Source organism: Myiozetetes cayanensis, unplaced genomic scaffold (assembly GCF_022539395.1).
Source record: "Myiozetetes cayanensis isolate MyiCay16 unplaced genomic scaffold, myiCay2020 scf19, whole genome shotgun sequence".
Classification (NCBI taxonomy): Eukaryota; Metazoa; Chordata; class Aves; order Passeriformes; family Tyrannidae; genus Myiozetetes; species Myiozetetes cayanensis.
Window position 1 is genome coordinate 1,876,306 of NW_026087400.1, and position 16,972 is coordinate 1,893,277.

The 16,972-nt window shown below is 47.8% G+C and overlaps 2 protein-coding genes across 2 annotated transcripts; one reads left to right on the forward strand and one right to left on the reverse strand.

Moving 5' to 3' along the window:
• Positions 1–320: 320 nt before the first annotated feature.
• On the forward strand, positions 321–7,645 carry SERINC3 (serine incorporator 3). Its single transcript, XM_050313684.1, has 10 exons — positions 321–403; positions 803–964; positions 1,398–1,591; positions 2,259–2,338; positions 3,030–3,167; positions 3,973–4,142; positions 4,873–4,963; positions 5,142–5,319; positions 6,106–6,333; positions 6,691–7,645. The coding sequence occupies exons 1-10, from the start codon at positions 365–367 to the stop codon at positions 6,827–6,829; spliced, it is 1,419 nt and encodes a 472-aa protein (XP_050169641.1). The 5' UTR covers positions 321–364; the 3' UTR covers positions 6,830–7,645.
• Positions 7,646–7,994: 349 nt separating this feature from the next.
• Positions 7,995–16,691, reverse strand: TTPAL (alpha tocopherol transfer protein like). Its single transcript, XM_050313685.1, has 5 exons — positions 16,585–16,691; positions 15,061–15,513; positions 14,123–14,316; positions 12,145–12,255; positions 7,995–11,379 (listed from the first exon to the last, which is right to left on the reverse strand). Exons 2-5 carry the CDS (start codon positions 15,497–15,499, stop codon positions 11,104–11,106), a joined length of 1,020 nt encoding a protein of 339 aa, XP_050169642.1. The 5' UTR covers positions 15,500–15,513; positions 16,585–16,691; the 3' UTR covers positions 7,995–11,103.
• Between the last annotated feature and the right edge of the window lie 281 nt (positions 16,692–16,972).

A 16,972-nucleotide genomic window follows, 5' to 3' on the forward strand; every position in this document is an offset into this window, starting at 1 on the left:
TGACCGGCGCTGTTGCCATGGCAACGCCCGCGCCCGCCGAGGCTCCGCCGAGCGCCCCCAGCGGCCGCAGGCAGAGGGAGATCCGGATTTGCTGTCCAGCTCCAAATCAGCCCCGCTCATTGGCTGCCTTGCCGGAGGAACCGCCTTCTCCCGGCCTCTGGACCAATCAGCGCCCCGCCTCCCCTCGGCGAAGGCGGAAGCGCTGTTGATAAACAACGACTACCCGCCCCGCCCCACCGTCCCGCCTTCTCATTGGCGGGCCGGCTCCTCCGGGCGGGCCGGCAGCCAATGGGCGGCGGCGGCTGCGCCCGGCCGGCCCCGCCCCCTGAGGCCGCGGGGTGCGGGCGGAAGCGGGAGCGGCGCCATGGGGGCCGTGCTGGGCGTGTGCTCGCTCGCCAGCTGGGTGAGTGCGGGTCCTGTGCCCCCCGAACACCCCCGTCCCACCCCCGAGCCTCCCCGACAGCCCGGGGAGCGCGCCCGGCCCGCCGCGGGGCCGCGGGGCCGCTGACCGCCCGGTGTGCCCCGGCGCGGCCTGAGCCGCCATGGCGGCCCCTGGGGCAGAGCGGGGCCCGGCTGAGCGATCCCGCTCCGTCCCGGCCCGGATCCGCCCGGGGGCAGCCAGGGCGATAATCGGGGTTATCTGCGGGTGTCCGCACACACGCTGTGTGCCAGAAGCACCGATTGGCGTTTATCGGTGCGGTCCGGCCGGGGAGTGTCTCCAGATGGAGCTCGGGTTTTCCTCTGGCGCCCCGGTGTCAGCTGCGAGGGAAATGCCCTTACTGTTCCTGTCTCTGCCCTTCAGATCCCCTGTCTGTGCAGCGGTGCCTCGTGTTTGCTGTGCCGATGTTGTCCCAACAGCAAGAATTCGACGGTGACACGTCTGATCTATGCCTTCCTCCTCCTCCTCAGCACTGTGCTTGCCTGCATTATGCTGGCGCCAGGCATGGAAGAGCAGCTGAAAAAGGTAGGGAGGGGAAAACCTCTTTCTGACTGTTTGAAAAGCCATTCCTTGTGCCAGTGGCTATTGATTGTCTTTATTTGGAATGGGTTATGTGAGAGGCACCAACACCCAAGTGCCCTTGTTCCCTGAGCTGAGAGGCTTGGAGCTGAAACAGCAGATTCAGTCAATGTGCCTTTTCCAGCACATGCCTGGTCTCTGAAACCTGAGCAGACCTGGAGGTGGTCAGCTGTTATAAGGGGCCTGCTGCTGTGGTATCTTAATCTTCCTGGATGAAAAGTGTTGACACGGGGACAGCCAGGCCATAATGGGGCCTGAGCACGAGGCCCTTTGTTCTCAGCTCTCCCAGAGGGCAGTTGACTGAAAGCAGTGCCTGTTCCAGGGCTTAAAGGAGGCGATTGCAAATGCACAAACTCACAACTGAACTGTCTTCCCCCAGATCCCTGGATTTTGTGATGAGGGGCTCCACACCCGGCTGCCCCACCTGGAGGGCTTTGTGAGCTGTGACGTGTTCGTGGGGTACAGAGCTGTGTACAGGGTCAGCTTTGCCATGGCCGTGTTCTTCTTCCTGCTCTCCCTGCTCATGATAGAGGTGAAGACAAGTAACGACCCCAGAGCCTCCATTCACAACGGGTAAGGGGGTGAGAGCTGGGTGGGCTCCTGTTTCTCTGCTGAACACACTGGCAAGCTGGTTTTTGACAGCCTCGAGTTCCTTCTGGGCTGAGCACAGAGCAGTGCTTTGGTGTCCCCAAAAGCTTCCTGTGTCAGATGTTCAATGTACTGATTGAGTGTCCTGCTCTGAGGTGGGGTAGCCAAAAGGGCAGTGCTCTGGGCACCCCTCTGTGTTCCCACAGAGATGTGAGATTGCCTCTGACACTCACTGGGTCACTCACAGTGTGACTCAGCCAGCAGAAACTGCTTCCTGATTGCCAATCCCTGATTTCCTGATTTAAGTGGGTTAGTTCTGGGCTAGGTGACTTCATCATCATAGAGTCATTTAATTGGAAAGGGATGTTTGGAGAGCATTGGGGTTGGAAGGGACCTTAAATCTCATCTCATTCCAACCCCCTGCCCTGGCCAGGGACACTTTGCACTAGCCAGAGTTTCTCAGAGCCCCGTCCAGCCTGGCCTTGAACACCTCCAGGGCTGGGGATTCTACAGCCTTGACCTCTCTGGTCAACAGGACCATGTGATCCAAATCCCTGGCTGGAGCAGGACCAAGCTGCTTGCAGATCCTGTAGCACATGACTGCTGTGTACAGATTAAGACCAGTATTTACAACTCCTGTCTTCTTTTAAAGGTTCTGGTTCTTCAAAATAGCTGCCATTGTGGCCATCATGGTTGGAGCATTTTACATCCCCGAAGGGCCCTTCACAAGAGGTACAGTCAATACCATGGGTTCTGATGAGTAAACTCAGGTCTTTTCACAGACTTACCAGACTATAGTTGCAACAGTGAAAGTTCTCTTGCAGAAGGTGCAGTTTCTGCCCAGCTTCTTTAAGAGTATCTTGGTTCATCCAGTATTTTGGTGACCAGCTGAAGTTATGGCTGTTAAACCTGCACAGGTTTTGGGTATCAATAATTTTGTACTCCATGAGACAGTCACCACTGGGCTGAGTCTTCTGACACTACTTAGACCGGAGGCAGCTCAGAGCACTGAGTGCTAAATACTTGCCTAGAGTCTAAAAAAATCTGTGTGAGAAACTTCTACTGTCTGTTCACATCACAGCAACTTCAAAGGGTTGTTGACCCTTAAAGAAATGTGGCATGGTGGCACTTATGTGCACAAATTTATGGTGTGTTAGATGTTGCATTCATTCTGAAAACATGTTGGGCTCAGCATTCCCATGCTCAGCTTGTCCAGGATCATCTGCAGCCTTGAATAGCTGGGGCTCCTTGCACACTTCTGCAGGGCGGGGGCCAGAGTGATTAACAGCATCTGCATTTCTAAATACACTGACAGATTGTTTCATTATTTGTCTGCAGTATAATGAGGGGCTTTTAATTTTTTTACCTGAGGTAACATGCAAATGATGGAAGCTAACCCTGTTTTCCTTGCTCCCTTTTGTAGCTTGGTTTTGGATTGGTGTTTCTGGAGCCTTCTTCTTCATTCTCATCCAGCTGGTGCTTCTTGTGGACTTTGCTCACTCCTGGAATGAGAGCTGGGTTGATAGAATGGATGAGGGAAATGCTAAATGTTGGTATGCAGGTAGGAATCTGAACCTGGGAGGGATTTGTTTCTGCTGGGCAGTGCTCTGCAGAACATCACTTGCTAGTTTGTAGATGTAGCTGCACTTACACTCCTTACTGTGAAGGCGTGGAATTAAAAGCTGCAGAGTTGCCTTTTTCCCACTGAATAAAATGCAAAATATTTTAGCCTCGTGATCAGCAGGTCTGACAGTGCCAGTAACCAGCCCTGCTGGGTTTGCAGTGCAGAGCTCAGAGCCCGGTTCTCTTCGGATCTAAACTTTGCCACTCCCCTGCTGTGGTGCCCCAGGAGCTCCGTTGTTTCTGGCAGAGCCACACCAAGTGTTGCCTTGGCACGTGCTCCCCAGCCGGCCACTAATTACAAAGTGCTAATTGTTGTGGTTCTTTGCACGCAGCTAAGAATGCTGCAACAGCATTTTGTAGCTTCTTAGAAAGAACATGACAGAGCGGAAATGAAAATGGGTGGCCTCTAGCATAGGAGGAGGAATTCAGGGCTGATAATTCTCATGAGAAGTGTGCAAAAAGCACTCTCATTTTGTCACTGTGGCTTGGCATCAGTTAAACTAATTAAAGTGATGCTGAAAGGCGAGTCTTACTCCCCTGATGGCACCACTGGCTTTCCTCTGAGCTGCACTGCTTAGTGAGCCCAAGCAGAAATTCAGCCATACCTAAGAAAAATGCACTCTGCTAGTTTAGTTTCCTGGCCCAGCCTGCCAGGTGAGGACTGTCTGATGGCAGTGGTGGCTGGACATTGAGTCACTTGGGATGGACTGCTAAAAGTGCCTGTGTGTTGTTAACAATTGCAGCTCTGCTGTCCTGTACAAGCTTGTTCTACGCCTTGTCCCTGGTTTTTGTCGTTCTCTTCTACGTTTTCTACACGAAGCCTGATGACTGCACTGAGAACAAGTTCTTCATAAGCTTTAACATGATCCTGTGTGTTGCTGTCTCCATTGTTTCTATCCTTCCAAAAGTTCAGGTATTGTTTTTCTCTGGTATTTTCTTCTGACATAACAAAGCACAGAAGTGGGGAGGATGTAGAACCAATTCATTCAGGCATAAGAACTCTAAAATGTGGCTATCATAGCTATGCTAGCTAAGAACTTTAAAAAAGATACCTTGCTCTGCAATCAATGCACTATGTAGTGACATATTTTCTGTAGAGAGGTTTTTTTTTTTTAGCTAACATAGTTTTGGACTTTGTTTCCACGTGGAGGACTGCTGACATGGTTGTAGGGGTGAGGGTTCTGGGAGAACAGAGAAACCTGGTAGGGAGCAGCAAAATAAGCTGGAGATTTATTGGCTTAGTACTGTGGCTTTGAAATGATGGGTAAGCTTGTTTAATACAAGAGTACACTTGCACGTTACTTGATTCTGAACTGGTCCTGCTCAAGTCACATGCTAGATTGACACCTACAAAACTGGTTAAAAAGCTGGGATTAGCTCAGTAAGAATCCATAACAGAGTCTTGGCCACAGAAAAATGATTTGGTTTGCTTATTCCTTCCATGCTTGAGTTGCTTGCTGCTGAAGTTACATGCCTAAGGAGTTTCTCCCAGCCTTTTGAGCACAGAGCAAAGCCCCAGTGCATTTCTAAAACAAAGCTTTTCATGCCAGGAACTGCTGATTCTGTGGCAGCAGGGTAAAACTATCCAACCCCAGCTAAAACTTGCCCTTTTGACCTTGGCCTGCTCTTCTGTCTTGGAACAGGAACATCAGCCTCGCTCTGGGCTCCTGCAGTCGTCTGTCATCACCCTCTACACCATGTACCTCACCTGGGCAGCCATGTCCAACGAGCCTGGTAAGCAGACTGCCTTTTTGCAGAACTAAACTGGGGTATTTTTGAGGAAAATAAACCAGTGTTAGAGCATTCTGGGTTTATTTATTTATTTATTTATTTATTTATTTATTTATTTATTATGCCCTTGCCCAGCTGGTAGGAAGCTCATTTCTCTAACCTGCCTTGAAATCCCTTTCAGAAAGAAACTGCAACCCGAGTTTGCTGAACATCATCACCCAGATAGCTGCACCCACGGCTGTTCCAGCCAATGCCACTGTCCCACCTGCCACTCCCGCTCCGCCCAAGTCCCTGCAGTGGTGGGATGCCCAGAGTGTTGTTGGACTGGTCATCTTTGTCCTTTGCCTGTTGTATTCCAGGTAGGATCTGCACTGCTATCCAGTGATAAACAGTTGGATTTGTCTGCCTCTTTTGTTAGAGCCTGGGTCTAGAGCAAAATGTACCTGCATTTATTCACATCCAGCTGCTGCCTCGGGCCCATCAACCTCTGTTCAGCTTTGTGGATGAGGATAGGATTTATCAACCCCAATCCAGGCAAGAGAACAGGTGTTACAAGATGATAGAGGGATGGAACACCTGGAAAGGCTGGGACAATTGGGAGTGTTCAGCCTGGAAAAGAGGCAGCTTAGGGATGGCCTAATTGCGGCTTTCCAGTACCTGAGGGGAGCTACAAGAAAGATGGAGAGAGACTGTTTGCAAGGACAAGGGGGAATGGCATAAACTGAGAGTAGGTTTAGATTATATATTAGGAAGAAATTTTTCAATCTGAGGGTGGTGAGGCCCTGGAACAGGTTGTCCAGGGAAGTTATGGATGCCCCATCCCTGGAAGTGTTCAAGGCCAGGGTGGTTGGAGCTCTGGTCTAGTGAAAGGTGTCCCTGCCCATGGCAGGGGGGTCAGAACTAGGTCTTTAGAGGTCCCTTCCAGCCCAGGCCATTCTGTGATCTGGACTAGGAGTGCTGTTTACCCAGGATAACAGAAGCTTGGATGAGAACACTTCTCTTTGAGGACTTCCCTGACGTTTCCAGATGGGTTTAAAAAAAAATACCGCTTGCGAGTGGCGGGCGTTCCGTGTGCCCTGTTGGGGTATTAACAAACAGCCAACTGTCCCAGGGCTCCTCACCACGGCTCTCTTGTCCCCCTGCAGCATCCGCTCCTCCAGTAACAGCCAGGTGAACAAGCTGACGCTGTCTGGCAGCGACACTGCCATCCTGGAGGAGACCCTGGGGAGCGGCAGCGGGGCCGCGGAGGAGGGGGAAGTGCGCCGTGTGACGGACAACGAGAAGGACGGCGTTCAGTACAGCTACACCTTCTTCCACTTCATGCTCTTCCTCGCCTCTCTTTACATCATGATGACGCTCACCAACTGGTACAGGTAGGAGCGAGGTGGAAAGTGACTGTATGTGCCGGCCGGTGTTCCCAGGTGGGTGGGAGAATCAGCAGCTGTGGTGCTGGGGGACTGCAAGGGCACGAAGCGGGGCTGCCATCCTTCAGATGAGCAAGTAGCAGGAAGGGTAGATATGAAACTGGTTCCAGGTGGCCTCCTGGGAAGTTTGTCAGAGGCCAGGCTGATGTTACTGGCTCTTCACCCTGGTTGAGTTGTCTGTGTTCTCACAAAGGTTTTTGCATTGGAAAGCCCCAAATGATTGCCCTAACTTCAGATTCATAGAGCGCTAGCAAGGAACAGTGGAAAGTGCTTTTCTGTATCTAATTGCCTTCTTCACTTTTCTAGCCCTGATGCAGATTTCAAGACAATGACAAGTAAGTGGCCGGCCGTGTGGGTGAAGATAACCTCCAGCTGGGTTTGTCTGCTTCTCTATCTCTGGACCTTAGTGGCTCCTCTTGTCCTTACTAATAGAGACTTCAGTTAACTTGCTGCAGTTGTCTGAGCTTACAAAAGTGAGGAACTCTTCTGCTGAAAGCCAAAATGTTCATTTATTGCTTTAGTTACTGTTTCTTACGTTGATATTAACGTGCAGTTGGATGGAAAGTTACGTATTGCATAAAGCTTGATGCAGCATCAAAATTATCATCAGTTATCTATTTTAACCTTCATCAGGGTTATCTTATTACTGCATTTTTAAAAATCACTACAGCTGTGCTGTCAAAGCACAAAAGAAACTTATCTGTTCTGTCCAATAGCCACAACCTTCTGTTGAATAGAAGTAACATTTAGCTAAATATGAAGTAATATATTTTAAAGAACACTTATATTCAGCATAATGCACTAGTATGCTAAGGCTTCAGTTTCTGGAAGTGTAAGCCATGCTGCTTGATTTCTACATTCCACTGCAAAAGTTTATTTAAAGGAAAACTTTATTTAAATTACTTAATTTTTTGTTGTGGCAAAAAAAACCCAAACAATGCCCTTTGTTCCTCACCAAAAGAACAGAACTCTGAGATTGAAAAACTGATTAATTCTTTTTAAGAACAGACTTGCCCTTTCTAAGGAGCAACTTCTATGGTAACTTCTTTTTTAGTACGTTTGTCAATTAGAGTGGTAAGTGTATCAGTAGCTTAATCAACTTTATGATTATGTTGGAAAACCAGAGCTTGTTGATGGGTTAATTTCACTTGTCTGATAGGCTTATAAAAATATTGTATGTGAAATTATTATTATTATTACTATTGGCACTAAGGCATTTGCACTGTAAACTCATTTGAATAAAGCAGACTAACTACTGAAACTGGCCCAGTTGTTAATTGTTAAGCAGCAGTTAATTCTCTGATGGAAAATACCACACACAGTGATCAGCTGCTGCAGTGTCCAGTGGGATGTCACTGGGTGTAAGTCATAACACCACCTTCCTTGTGATTCTCTGAGTGTCAAATCCCATCCCTTAAATTGCTCAGGTTCAGTTGTACAAGGAAACTTTAGTTCTGCAGCAGAAAGCAACACCTTTTGCTAACCCAGTGCTAGTGGTGATTATACTCAGTTGCAACTGTGTGTTTAGTGTGAAACTTCTATGTTGCTGTTAACTTTTTATGGTAAAATATCCCAACATGACACGGGACAAACATACTGAAAATACTGAATTAGCAGCTGTTACAATGTGTTTAATTACCCAGTCATGCATCATAAAATTACACATTTTTGACGACTTCATTTTATAAAATGCAATATAAAAATAAATTTTGTCAAAATAAGATGTACACTTAACCACCCAACACCTCTAGGCCCACGTACAACAGAAGGCAAAATTACTAGTTTGAGGAACACTATGATTTAACTCATGCCAAAATGAGATTTAACAGAAACAATACTTAAGCCAGTTCCTGAAAATACCTCAGGGCTCATAACACCCGTTTACAAGAGTATAAATTCAAGTACTTTACTAATGTACAGTTTGCAGCTACCTTTTGTCCCACCTAATGCCAATGGAGTTCCAGTATCTTCCCTTATGACGTGTTGGATTTGGCAGGGATGGTTCATGTACTGGGCAAGGCGTGTAACCTCTGGAAACAAAGTTATTTCAGGTGGGAAAAAGAACAGGTTGGTTGTAGTGCTGTAAGAAAAAAACCCAACAAACCCCAAGCAAGAAACCTGGTTATCTACTGTGGTTAAATCATGTTCTTTATTCTTAGTTTCTCCGTGAGCAGAGGAGAGAAGAGGGTGAGGTGGATCTAGGCTGCCTGCTGTTTAAGGCTTGCAGGAGGATACAGAAGCCTGGAAAAGGGGGTGGGTTTTGTAGAGGTTCCTCAGCCTTCTGCTGAACACCACGAGATTTCTTTCTTTTTGAAGGACACTGTATTTTGAGTATTCCAACTCCCTCTCCAGTAGTTACATAAGGGACTCAAAGTAGCTGTTCCTCCAGTTAACTGTCCAAACACCAACACTTCCAGCCCTGCAGCAGGATTAAGGAAAGACTGTCAGGCCTTCACCTCTAGGAGAAATGGTCCATCCTATTTATTTTTTTTTTAGTTTTACACTGTGACTGGAATTAAGAGGCACTAGAACAACAAAAAACCACCAACCTCTCTGTTCTGGCAGTTCAGCAGTGTGGGCAGCCACTGACCCGCCCTAAATCCTGTGGTGTTCCTGCCTTGCTATGTGGTAAAAATCTGATTTAATCTCTGCACAACACACAGCACATTCTGGTCACAAAGGAGGAGGTGGCTAGCAGTACTCTTTCACCTTATTTCAAGTAGATGAAAATGGTAGTTTGTTTTTTTATCTCCACACTAAAGGTAACAGCTACCAAATAGGAGTTACAATTTACTTATAAAGGTAAGAAAAATCAGATGCTTCCATCGAGGAAGATTAATCTCTTCCCACCTTCAATCTAAAACTCTTCCTGTGATGAGTCCTCTGCTTCCACAAATTCTGAACTGCCACCCAGGAAAAAAAACCATCACAGTTTTACCCCTTTTCAAGACCCAGTCTCTTTTTATAATGCCTGGATGACGGGAATGGCATTTGCTGCCCCTTGTTCAGGGATAAGATCTGCTGCCAGGTCAGGAAGCCAGTGGTAGAGTTGTCTCTTTTTGGCAATGCAGTCATGCTGTAAGGGGACTGAGAGGAAGAAAAACATCCAAAACAGAGTTTGGCACTTAGAAAAACAAATGTCTGAGATCCTCAAGATGCTTTAGGTTTATATTTACAGAAACGTAACAACTGGTGCCTATAATCCCATTTGGCACTAAATAAAGATTTCATTGAGAGAAAGTGCTCTAGGGGTAAATCCCCAATTAGAAGGGGAATTCTTTTCCACCAAATAGTGAAATATTTCACCTTGAAGTGACAGGGTGTGCTCTCCTGGTCCTAGTGAGGTTCCCATCTCCACACCATTATAGTGCAGAAAAACGTGTGCAAAGAGTGTGCTGAGAGTTAAGTTCTAACTCAAGACCATTAAACAAAAGGAGCTTGGGGAGTGGGAACAGCTTATCTGGACATCAGTATCTTACCCTGGTTTGACACTGGAGCCTTAGTTCTGTCTCTAGACAAAGACCTAGAAGCACAGGCATACAAGCTATGAGTAAATATCACAGAGATGAGTCAAGTCTAACTCCATACAGGAACATGACAACCAAAGACAAAAGAGGTTAACACAGTTTAAAAACAAACCTTGTAACATTTCACAGAAGAGCCAACAAGCACAGTGAACAAAATGCTACAATATCAGGAAATTCAGGAATGTGCTTTTAAAAAGCCCGTCTGCATTTGGTTTCACAGACTTAAACTCAAATTCAGCCCAAAGTAACAAGCTAAAGCAGCACCTTGCTGTCTTACAATGAAGTATTGCCTTCTATACATCACATGCCAACTGCTACAAAGCCTCCTCATGAATTCTGGGTATGAGGTACTAACCCAATTCCTCATCACAACCAGAAAAGAATTGACAATGTGGGAAGGTGCCTGACACAGCTTTTTTTTTATTTGGCCCTGAACCTCATTTGAAGCTGTTGTCTAGTCAAAAGTACTTATCTGAAAAACTTGCTGTTTTCTGAAAGTGAAGATTGCAGCTGTTGTGCAAACATGGGATAGATGTTGCAGTAGTTAATCCATCAGTCACAGTTCTTCCTACTGTGGGGAAGTTTGAGAGATGTTCTCCATATGGGTATTCGTGAATAAGTTTTGTTCTGTACTAATTTGAGCCAAATATTCACTGAGACAGTTCAGAAATGCCAACTCACAATCTGAACCACGTGACAAAGGACAGGCCAAGTTAAGACTTTTACGGGTTTATGCAATCTTCACTACAGAACTGTATTTTGAAGGGTTCACAAGCCCCTTTCTTTTCTTAGATTACTGGTGTTTGCAGAAGGGGAAGGGAACAGATGATCACAAAGTTAGTAAATCATCATTGCCACTTTTCACCTGTGTGAGGAGGGGATAAGAAAATATCAAGCTTATGATCCTGCAATATTTTTTTTTCCCTTTATCATAAGAAAGAATAGGCCATTTGCATCGTTCACACAGAGGTTGATGAGCCTCAAGTCTTCTACGTAACTTGTGCTCTTTGCTTTTATTCTCCCCGAACTCTGCCCTGCCCCCAGTGTGCCCCCTCCAGCTTCCTTTGGTTCTACAGTGTAAAGTGCCTCAGCAGTCTGTCCCTAAACTGCAGGTTTAGGAGTAAGGCAGAGTTCACAACATCACCTACGAGAGCAGACCCCAACTGCTGGGCAGCCCCCCTGCCCTGGGGTGTCAGTAGCAGTAGTAGAGCTGCGGTTTCATGCCCCGCAGAGAATCATCGCACTGCTTGTCCTCGGCGTCCCCACTCACGAGCGTGGCGCGGGGGGAGCTGTCACAGGGCACGAGCAGCTGTGAGAAGTCGTGCAGGAAGTCCTCCTCAGAGGCCAGCAGCAGCTCGTTCCACGCCGAGATGTCCAGCTTGCCCGCAGTGCCCCCGTACTCTTCGGGAAGGATCGCCGGAGGGATGTTTTGGTGGAGGGAGTTCAGATCGCAGCCGTGAAGGAAAAACTGAAGAAGAAAGAGAAAGAGCTTTAGAAGAGCACGTGGAACACTCTGCAGCAAATGGCTGAAGCAGGCAGCTAACCAGCTTATTTTGAGTCAGAGAGCAAATTTTAGGGGTGATGTCCTTATGGGTCAGTGGTAGCACAGAGTAGGGGGCAGGTGCAGACACACCAGGGAGAGGAGTCCTGGGACAACCCACATCTACTGCAGATTAACTCCCAGCAACAGGGACCTGGCTTTTGTCTGTGCTGAGGTTCCACGTTCAACTCATCACCAAGTTTGTCCATGGGACTGTAAGTACTTATCCCTGTGGGAAAAAAACCCTTAATCACTGGCAACCCCACCCAGTCTGTGGAGAGGATACCTGTGCCATACAGGACACTGGGGTAAAGGAACAGAGCAAGGAAGAGGCAACACAGGTTTCCTGTGACACCACCTCATAAATGAAGTGCTACTGGCCCAAATAATCCAACTGCAGGGATTGAACTCATGTCCTGAATACAGAGCATATGCACTAAAGTTCCATATTAATATTATGCCAATGTTAAGTTCTCAAAGTCTCTCTCTCACTGAGAATTTTCCCAACAGCATATTTTTAAAAATTAAAGCAGAAGGGACCCGTTAGATCAAGTAAAATGGCACCAACGTTTTTCCAGCTGTCAAGTTTTACAACTTCTTTTTTTTTTTTTAAGAATGGCCAAGCAAGGAACTTACAAACATTAATATTAACACATTAATATTAACGCATTATTATTAACAACAAATCCTTACCCGGTTTGCTATCTTTTCCTTCAGAAAAGGCTTGATGATTGCAAAAATGCCTTTGAATATACGAGGCTCATTTATTATGTTAACAGCCTTTATTCGAATGGGGAATCCATCCTGAAGGGTAAAGAAGATTTTTGTAATGCAGTTTAAAAAACATTTGCCATCTTCCTCCTTTCAAAATCTCCTGAGATTGACTGCCAGCACATCCCACTGGCTCCCAGACTTTAATCTGAGGTACCAACATGAACCAACACAGCAACAGAAATGCAACTTGTTACAGGGAACAGTCTTAGGGTGAGATCTATGAGCATAAAAAGAAAGTCAAGAGACAAGAATAAATACAATCAATAAATACATTGTTGTCAGTAAATCTTCACTTCCTGTGTTGATCTCCATCTCCCTTGACAAAAACACTTGGAAAATCCCTGTCCTTTGGGTATTCCCAGCCCTGATAAGGATGCAGTCACCAAGTGGTCTCCAGCTCCTGAGGAGTGCACCACGCTCAGCACCAGAGCAGGCTGCTCCTAACACTGTGTCCAGCTACAAGATCTGGTGCCCAAGACACCCTAAATGTGTTTTTATGTAAAGAAGGAATCTAATACTGCAATTTTCTGCCATTCCAGCTATTCTGTCACACTACCTGCAAAAGACAAACAGGCTCTGCTGCCAGCAGGACACACAGTTATCTCCTGTACAAGACAGTTTCAAACAACAGTTAATTATGGCATTTCTGCTGGAGAAATTTATTTGCAGAAATATTTTTCAAAAAGGGAAAAGCTCATGATCAGCAATTAAGGCCTCATGTACCACAGTGAAGCTCCTTTCCCTTATAACCAGTTCTACACACACAAAGCAAGCAGTCAATGCTTGGAGTGAAAAGCACATAACATGCACTGCTGGAGGATTTTTCTCCCAGGGAAGGTCAGTGAATTAGCTCATCTCTACACGAGCAGCAGCTCAGCAAGGCTGGTGCAACACATTTAAATACCACCACACCTTTATGTCCTTCCCCAAGTTCAGCTGTTGTTCTGTGAGCAGCTTCCACTACCAACATCCTTCATTTTATTTGTACAAATTAAATATGGGCTCACAGTTAAATGGCACGTTTAGATCATAATTTAAAGGAGCAAGTTCTTATAAAAGCATTCCTAAACTCACTGGTCTCATCTCTGCAAACTCCCCTGATCCACTCTATCCTTCCTTATTCCCCCACAGATATAACAGAGAACATAACCAGCTCAGGCCGGAACAAAAGTAATGAGGGCATGAACCCATTCAAGAGAAGTCTTCTCATCTCACCCCTCCAGATTGTATCAACATCAAGGGAAATCATCAGCCCTTCCTGCCACTTTGGCCACGTTACTTCTCACTCCTTTCACCTCTGCTGTGTTTACACTTGCTCTCTACCACTTTCCTTCCAGACATCAAGGAGGAGATGCTTTTTATTACTGTCTTTTTTGCCATCCCTATGCTGAGAAGCCTCTCTGCCTTCAGGGCATGGGTGGAAATCCTCCTCAAATGACACCCAGTCAAAAGTCCTCTCTGCCAAATTTTTGCAGCAGCACTTGAACTGGAACCTTCACTTGCCCAGTGGTTGGCTCCATCTCAGCCAACAGCAGCCCTTTAAATAATGAGCCATTTCCTCACTGTCTCCTCTCTGTAATTCTCTATTCTCTCTCTCTTCCTTACCACCACCTAGCAGAACTGCTTTTTGCTGTTCCAGCTCAAAAGTTTGCATTTCTAATGCAAATTTAGTTTTTAGGGATGCAAAGATCAAAAAAGAAAGAAAGAAAGAAAAAAAAAGGGCAAGTGAGGTAAATTGGCAGAAAGGGTGTGAGAAACTGGTCGGGCAGAGACATGTTTCAACTCTGCTGGCAAAAGCCAAGATGATGAAGTTTGTGGTGACACAGTCAAGAACTCTAGACACAGAAGCAGTCATTTACAATGCACAAGCTTATTTTCCCACCAGTTCAGGTCTTACCTGAAGAATTCCAATCACTTTTTTGGCTACAAAAGGACCAAAATGAGACGCCTTAGATAAGCTGACTCCTTTGTAGTCTGCCAGGATTACAATTCCATTCACCTGGGTCTCTTCGGACTGAATGAGTTTTTCTAACGTTAAGTATATGGCACGAATGTTCTCAGTAATCGGATAATTACTGGGTGTCCATCTGTCTGAGGTTACAAGACATGGATGGTAAGTCGGAGAGGAAAGATAAGCTAACAAAACACATTCCAAAAACTGAATTTCTGTTCTCCTGGACTCTCAAAGGCTAGTCTCTAACAGCCACAGTTCTAGTTCAGAGCAGAACTGTATATATTAAGAAATATACCTTTCTTAAGCAAGAGGGCAATGGCAACTCATGTTTACTTCAGGGAGCAAAGGCAATGGTTTTCAGAACCCCGTTCTCCACACAGCACAGCTCATTAGCAGTTTCAGCTCAGAAAGAAAGCAGGTAAATGGAAAAGAGGAGGATGAATGAAGACAAATTTACAGCAAGCCTGGCAGCACCAAAAGCACATGGAAGACTGATTATTTACATGGGAGTCAGAGCCATAGGCTCCTCTCTCTGCTTACTCTCAAAGCAAATCACAAGCTTCTAGGCGTAGGCCAGCAGCCCTGCTTCAGTTTGAGTTACTACACATTAATTTTCCTTGAATTGTCTAATATTTCATCAACCCACCTCACTGCACTTTCATTTCGACACGACTGCAGTTACTGCTGACACAGGAAAAGGAACTGCAATAACGCTGGCCAACGACCAGCGTGTCCCTTCACAAGCCAGCTTTTCTCGAATTTCAGAGAGAACCCACACCCTCTGTACAAGTCCCCACTGTTCAGGGGAGCAGGGAACAGGTGTTTGGCCCAGACACACCTCGAGGACGGAGAACAAAGACATTCAGGCATTCATGGAGTACCTGGGCGGATGCAGACGACGTGACGCCCCTCCGGGTCCCGATGAGGCAGCACAGTGACAAAGCCTGACTCCAGGACAGGCTTTATTGCAGATGGCTTCAAGTTACTGAACACCTCGGGCCAGGTCCTCCTGCAGGTGTGGTAGTTCACCAGGAGCTGCAGCGCTCGATCGTAATCGAACTTCCTGGCTCTGAGGAATCTCAGCAAGAAAGCATCGTCCAGGCACGTCCCCAGGGAGGGGTAGTCTTTGCACACCATGTCCCGGAGCGCCTGCACGTCACGGAGCCTCCATTCAGGCTTCTCCTGGAGCTCCTCCCGGGCTTTGGTAACGAGATCAGGAGACAGTGAACAAACATACTTTGGGCGGTCCGGCAAGAGCTCGTTGTCCGATGGAGACCCTGCTGATGGACTTGTCCTGGTGCAGTCGCTGTCTCCTGACATAATGCAGCAGGAATCTGTCAAAACCAAGTGTGCACATGACAAACAATCCCACGGACTGACAAGAACATTGATGATTTACATATTTTTTTATGTTCTGTATCCCTCTGTTTCCAGCTAAGGACGCCGCCTTTCAAAGAACCAGCACTACAGCCAGATGCACAGTCCAGACATTTTAATGATCTTACCAGGATTAGAAAGTGCAGGTTTCTCTAATCTCTTTATCCTGCCTGGCAGCTAGAAAACTACCCTGGATGAAACCTAACCAAACAAACAAAGTTAAAAATACAAAATTACACCGCTTCATTGCAGACATACATAATTTAATTCACCTTAATGTTTATTTCCTATGTCCAGCTGGAAACTAAAGCAAATCAAACACGTCACAGTTAGGAAGGATTCTCACATTTGGTCAAACTACACCCTCCCCTGAGCAGCTCTCCCTCCTCAGCCCAGACAGCCTCTGGCAAACACAGGCTCTGAGCACCATCTCTGCCCACTGAGTGTTTTGAGCAATTCAGGAGGAGCTGCAATTCAGGAACTTCAGAAATGGCTGCTGTGCACAGACTGGACGAGCAGGTTAAGGAAACTGCAGACTTTCCTGCCAGCAATGCATGGGCACTAAGGTTGGCTTAATCCAGTTTTCAGCACGGTGCCAGTGCTTCTGAACTGGGGGCTGCATTCCTAAATCCAGTCACAGGTGGACAGAGAACAACGTGAGATCAGAACGCTCCAAGCCCGGCATAAATTCCCGCAGCTGGGCCTGGGGCCGGGAGGGGGAAAAGCACGCCTTTATTTCGCTGAGCTGTTCGCATTCAGCCCCTCACAGCACCCGACAGCACCCCGGCACGTTGGCACACGGACCCGGCCTGCCAGAGGAACCCCCGTCCCACACCGCGGCACTCGGGCCAAGCCCTCCCCTCGCCGGGACCGCTCCCAGGGACGCGCCCGCCCCGCCACAGCCCGGCACGGGCAGCACACGACCCTCGGTGCTGTGGAGGCGGGCGGAGCGAGGACTGCCCGGCATGGCCCGCACACGGCCCCGCAGCTCCGGCTCCCCCGCTCCCCCTTCCCCCATTCCCCCGTACCGCAGCTCCCGCAGCTCCCGCAGCTCCCGCAGCTCCCGCAGCAGCAGCGCGGTCCCGGCCCCGCCGCCCCGGAACGGCTCCGGCCGCCGGGAAATGACGGCGCGGCCGCGGCTGCGCGATGGGTGCGGGCGGGCCGGCCTGGGGCTGCTCCTGCTCCTGCTCCTAATCCTAATCCTGCTCCTAATCCTAATCCTGCTCCTGGTTCCCTCAGGGAGCAGCTGCTCCCGCCGCCTCCCCGCGTGGTTCGGCCTCGGACCGAAAACGCGCGTGTTCCTCCATCCCCGGCATCCTCCCGCCTGGCCACCTCTGCCCTCTGGTCCCGCCTTGTCCCCCGGCAGAACGGCGTGTCAGCGCCGGCGGCGAAGGCACAGCTGTGTGCATGTGTAGT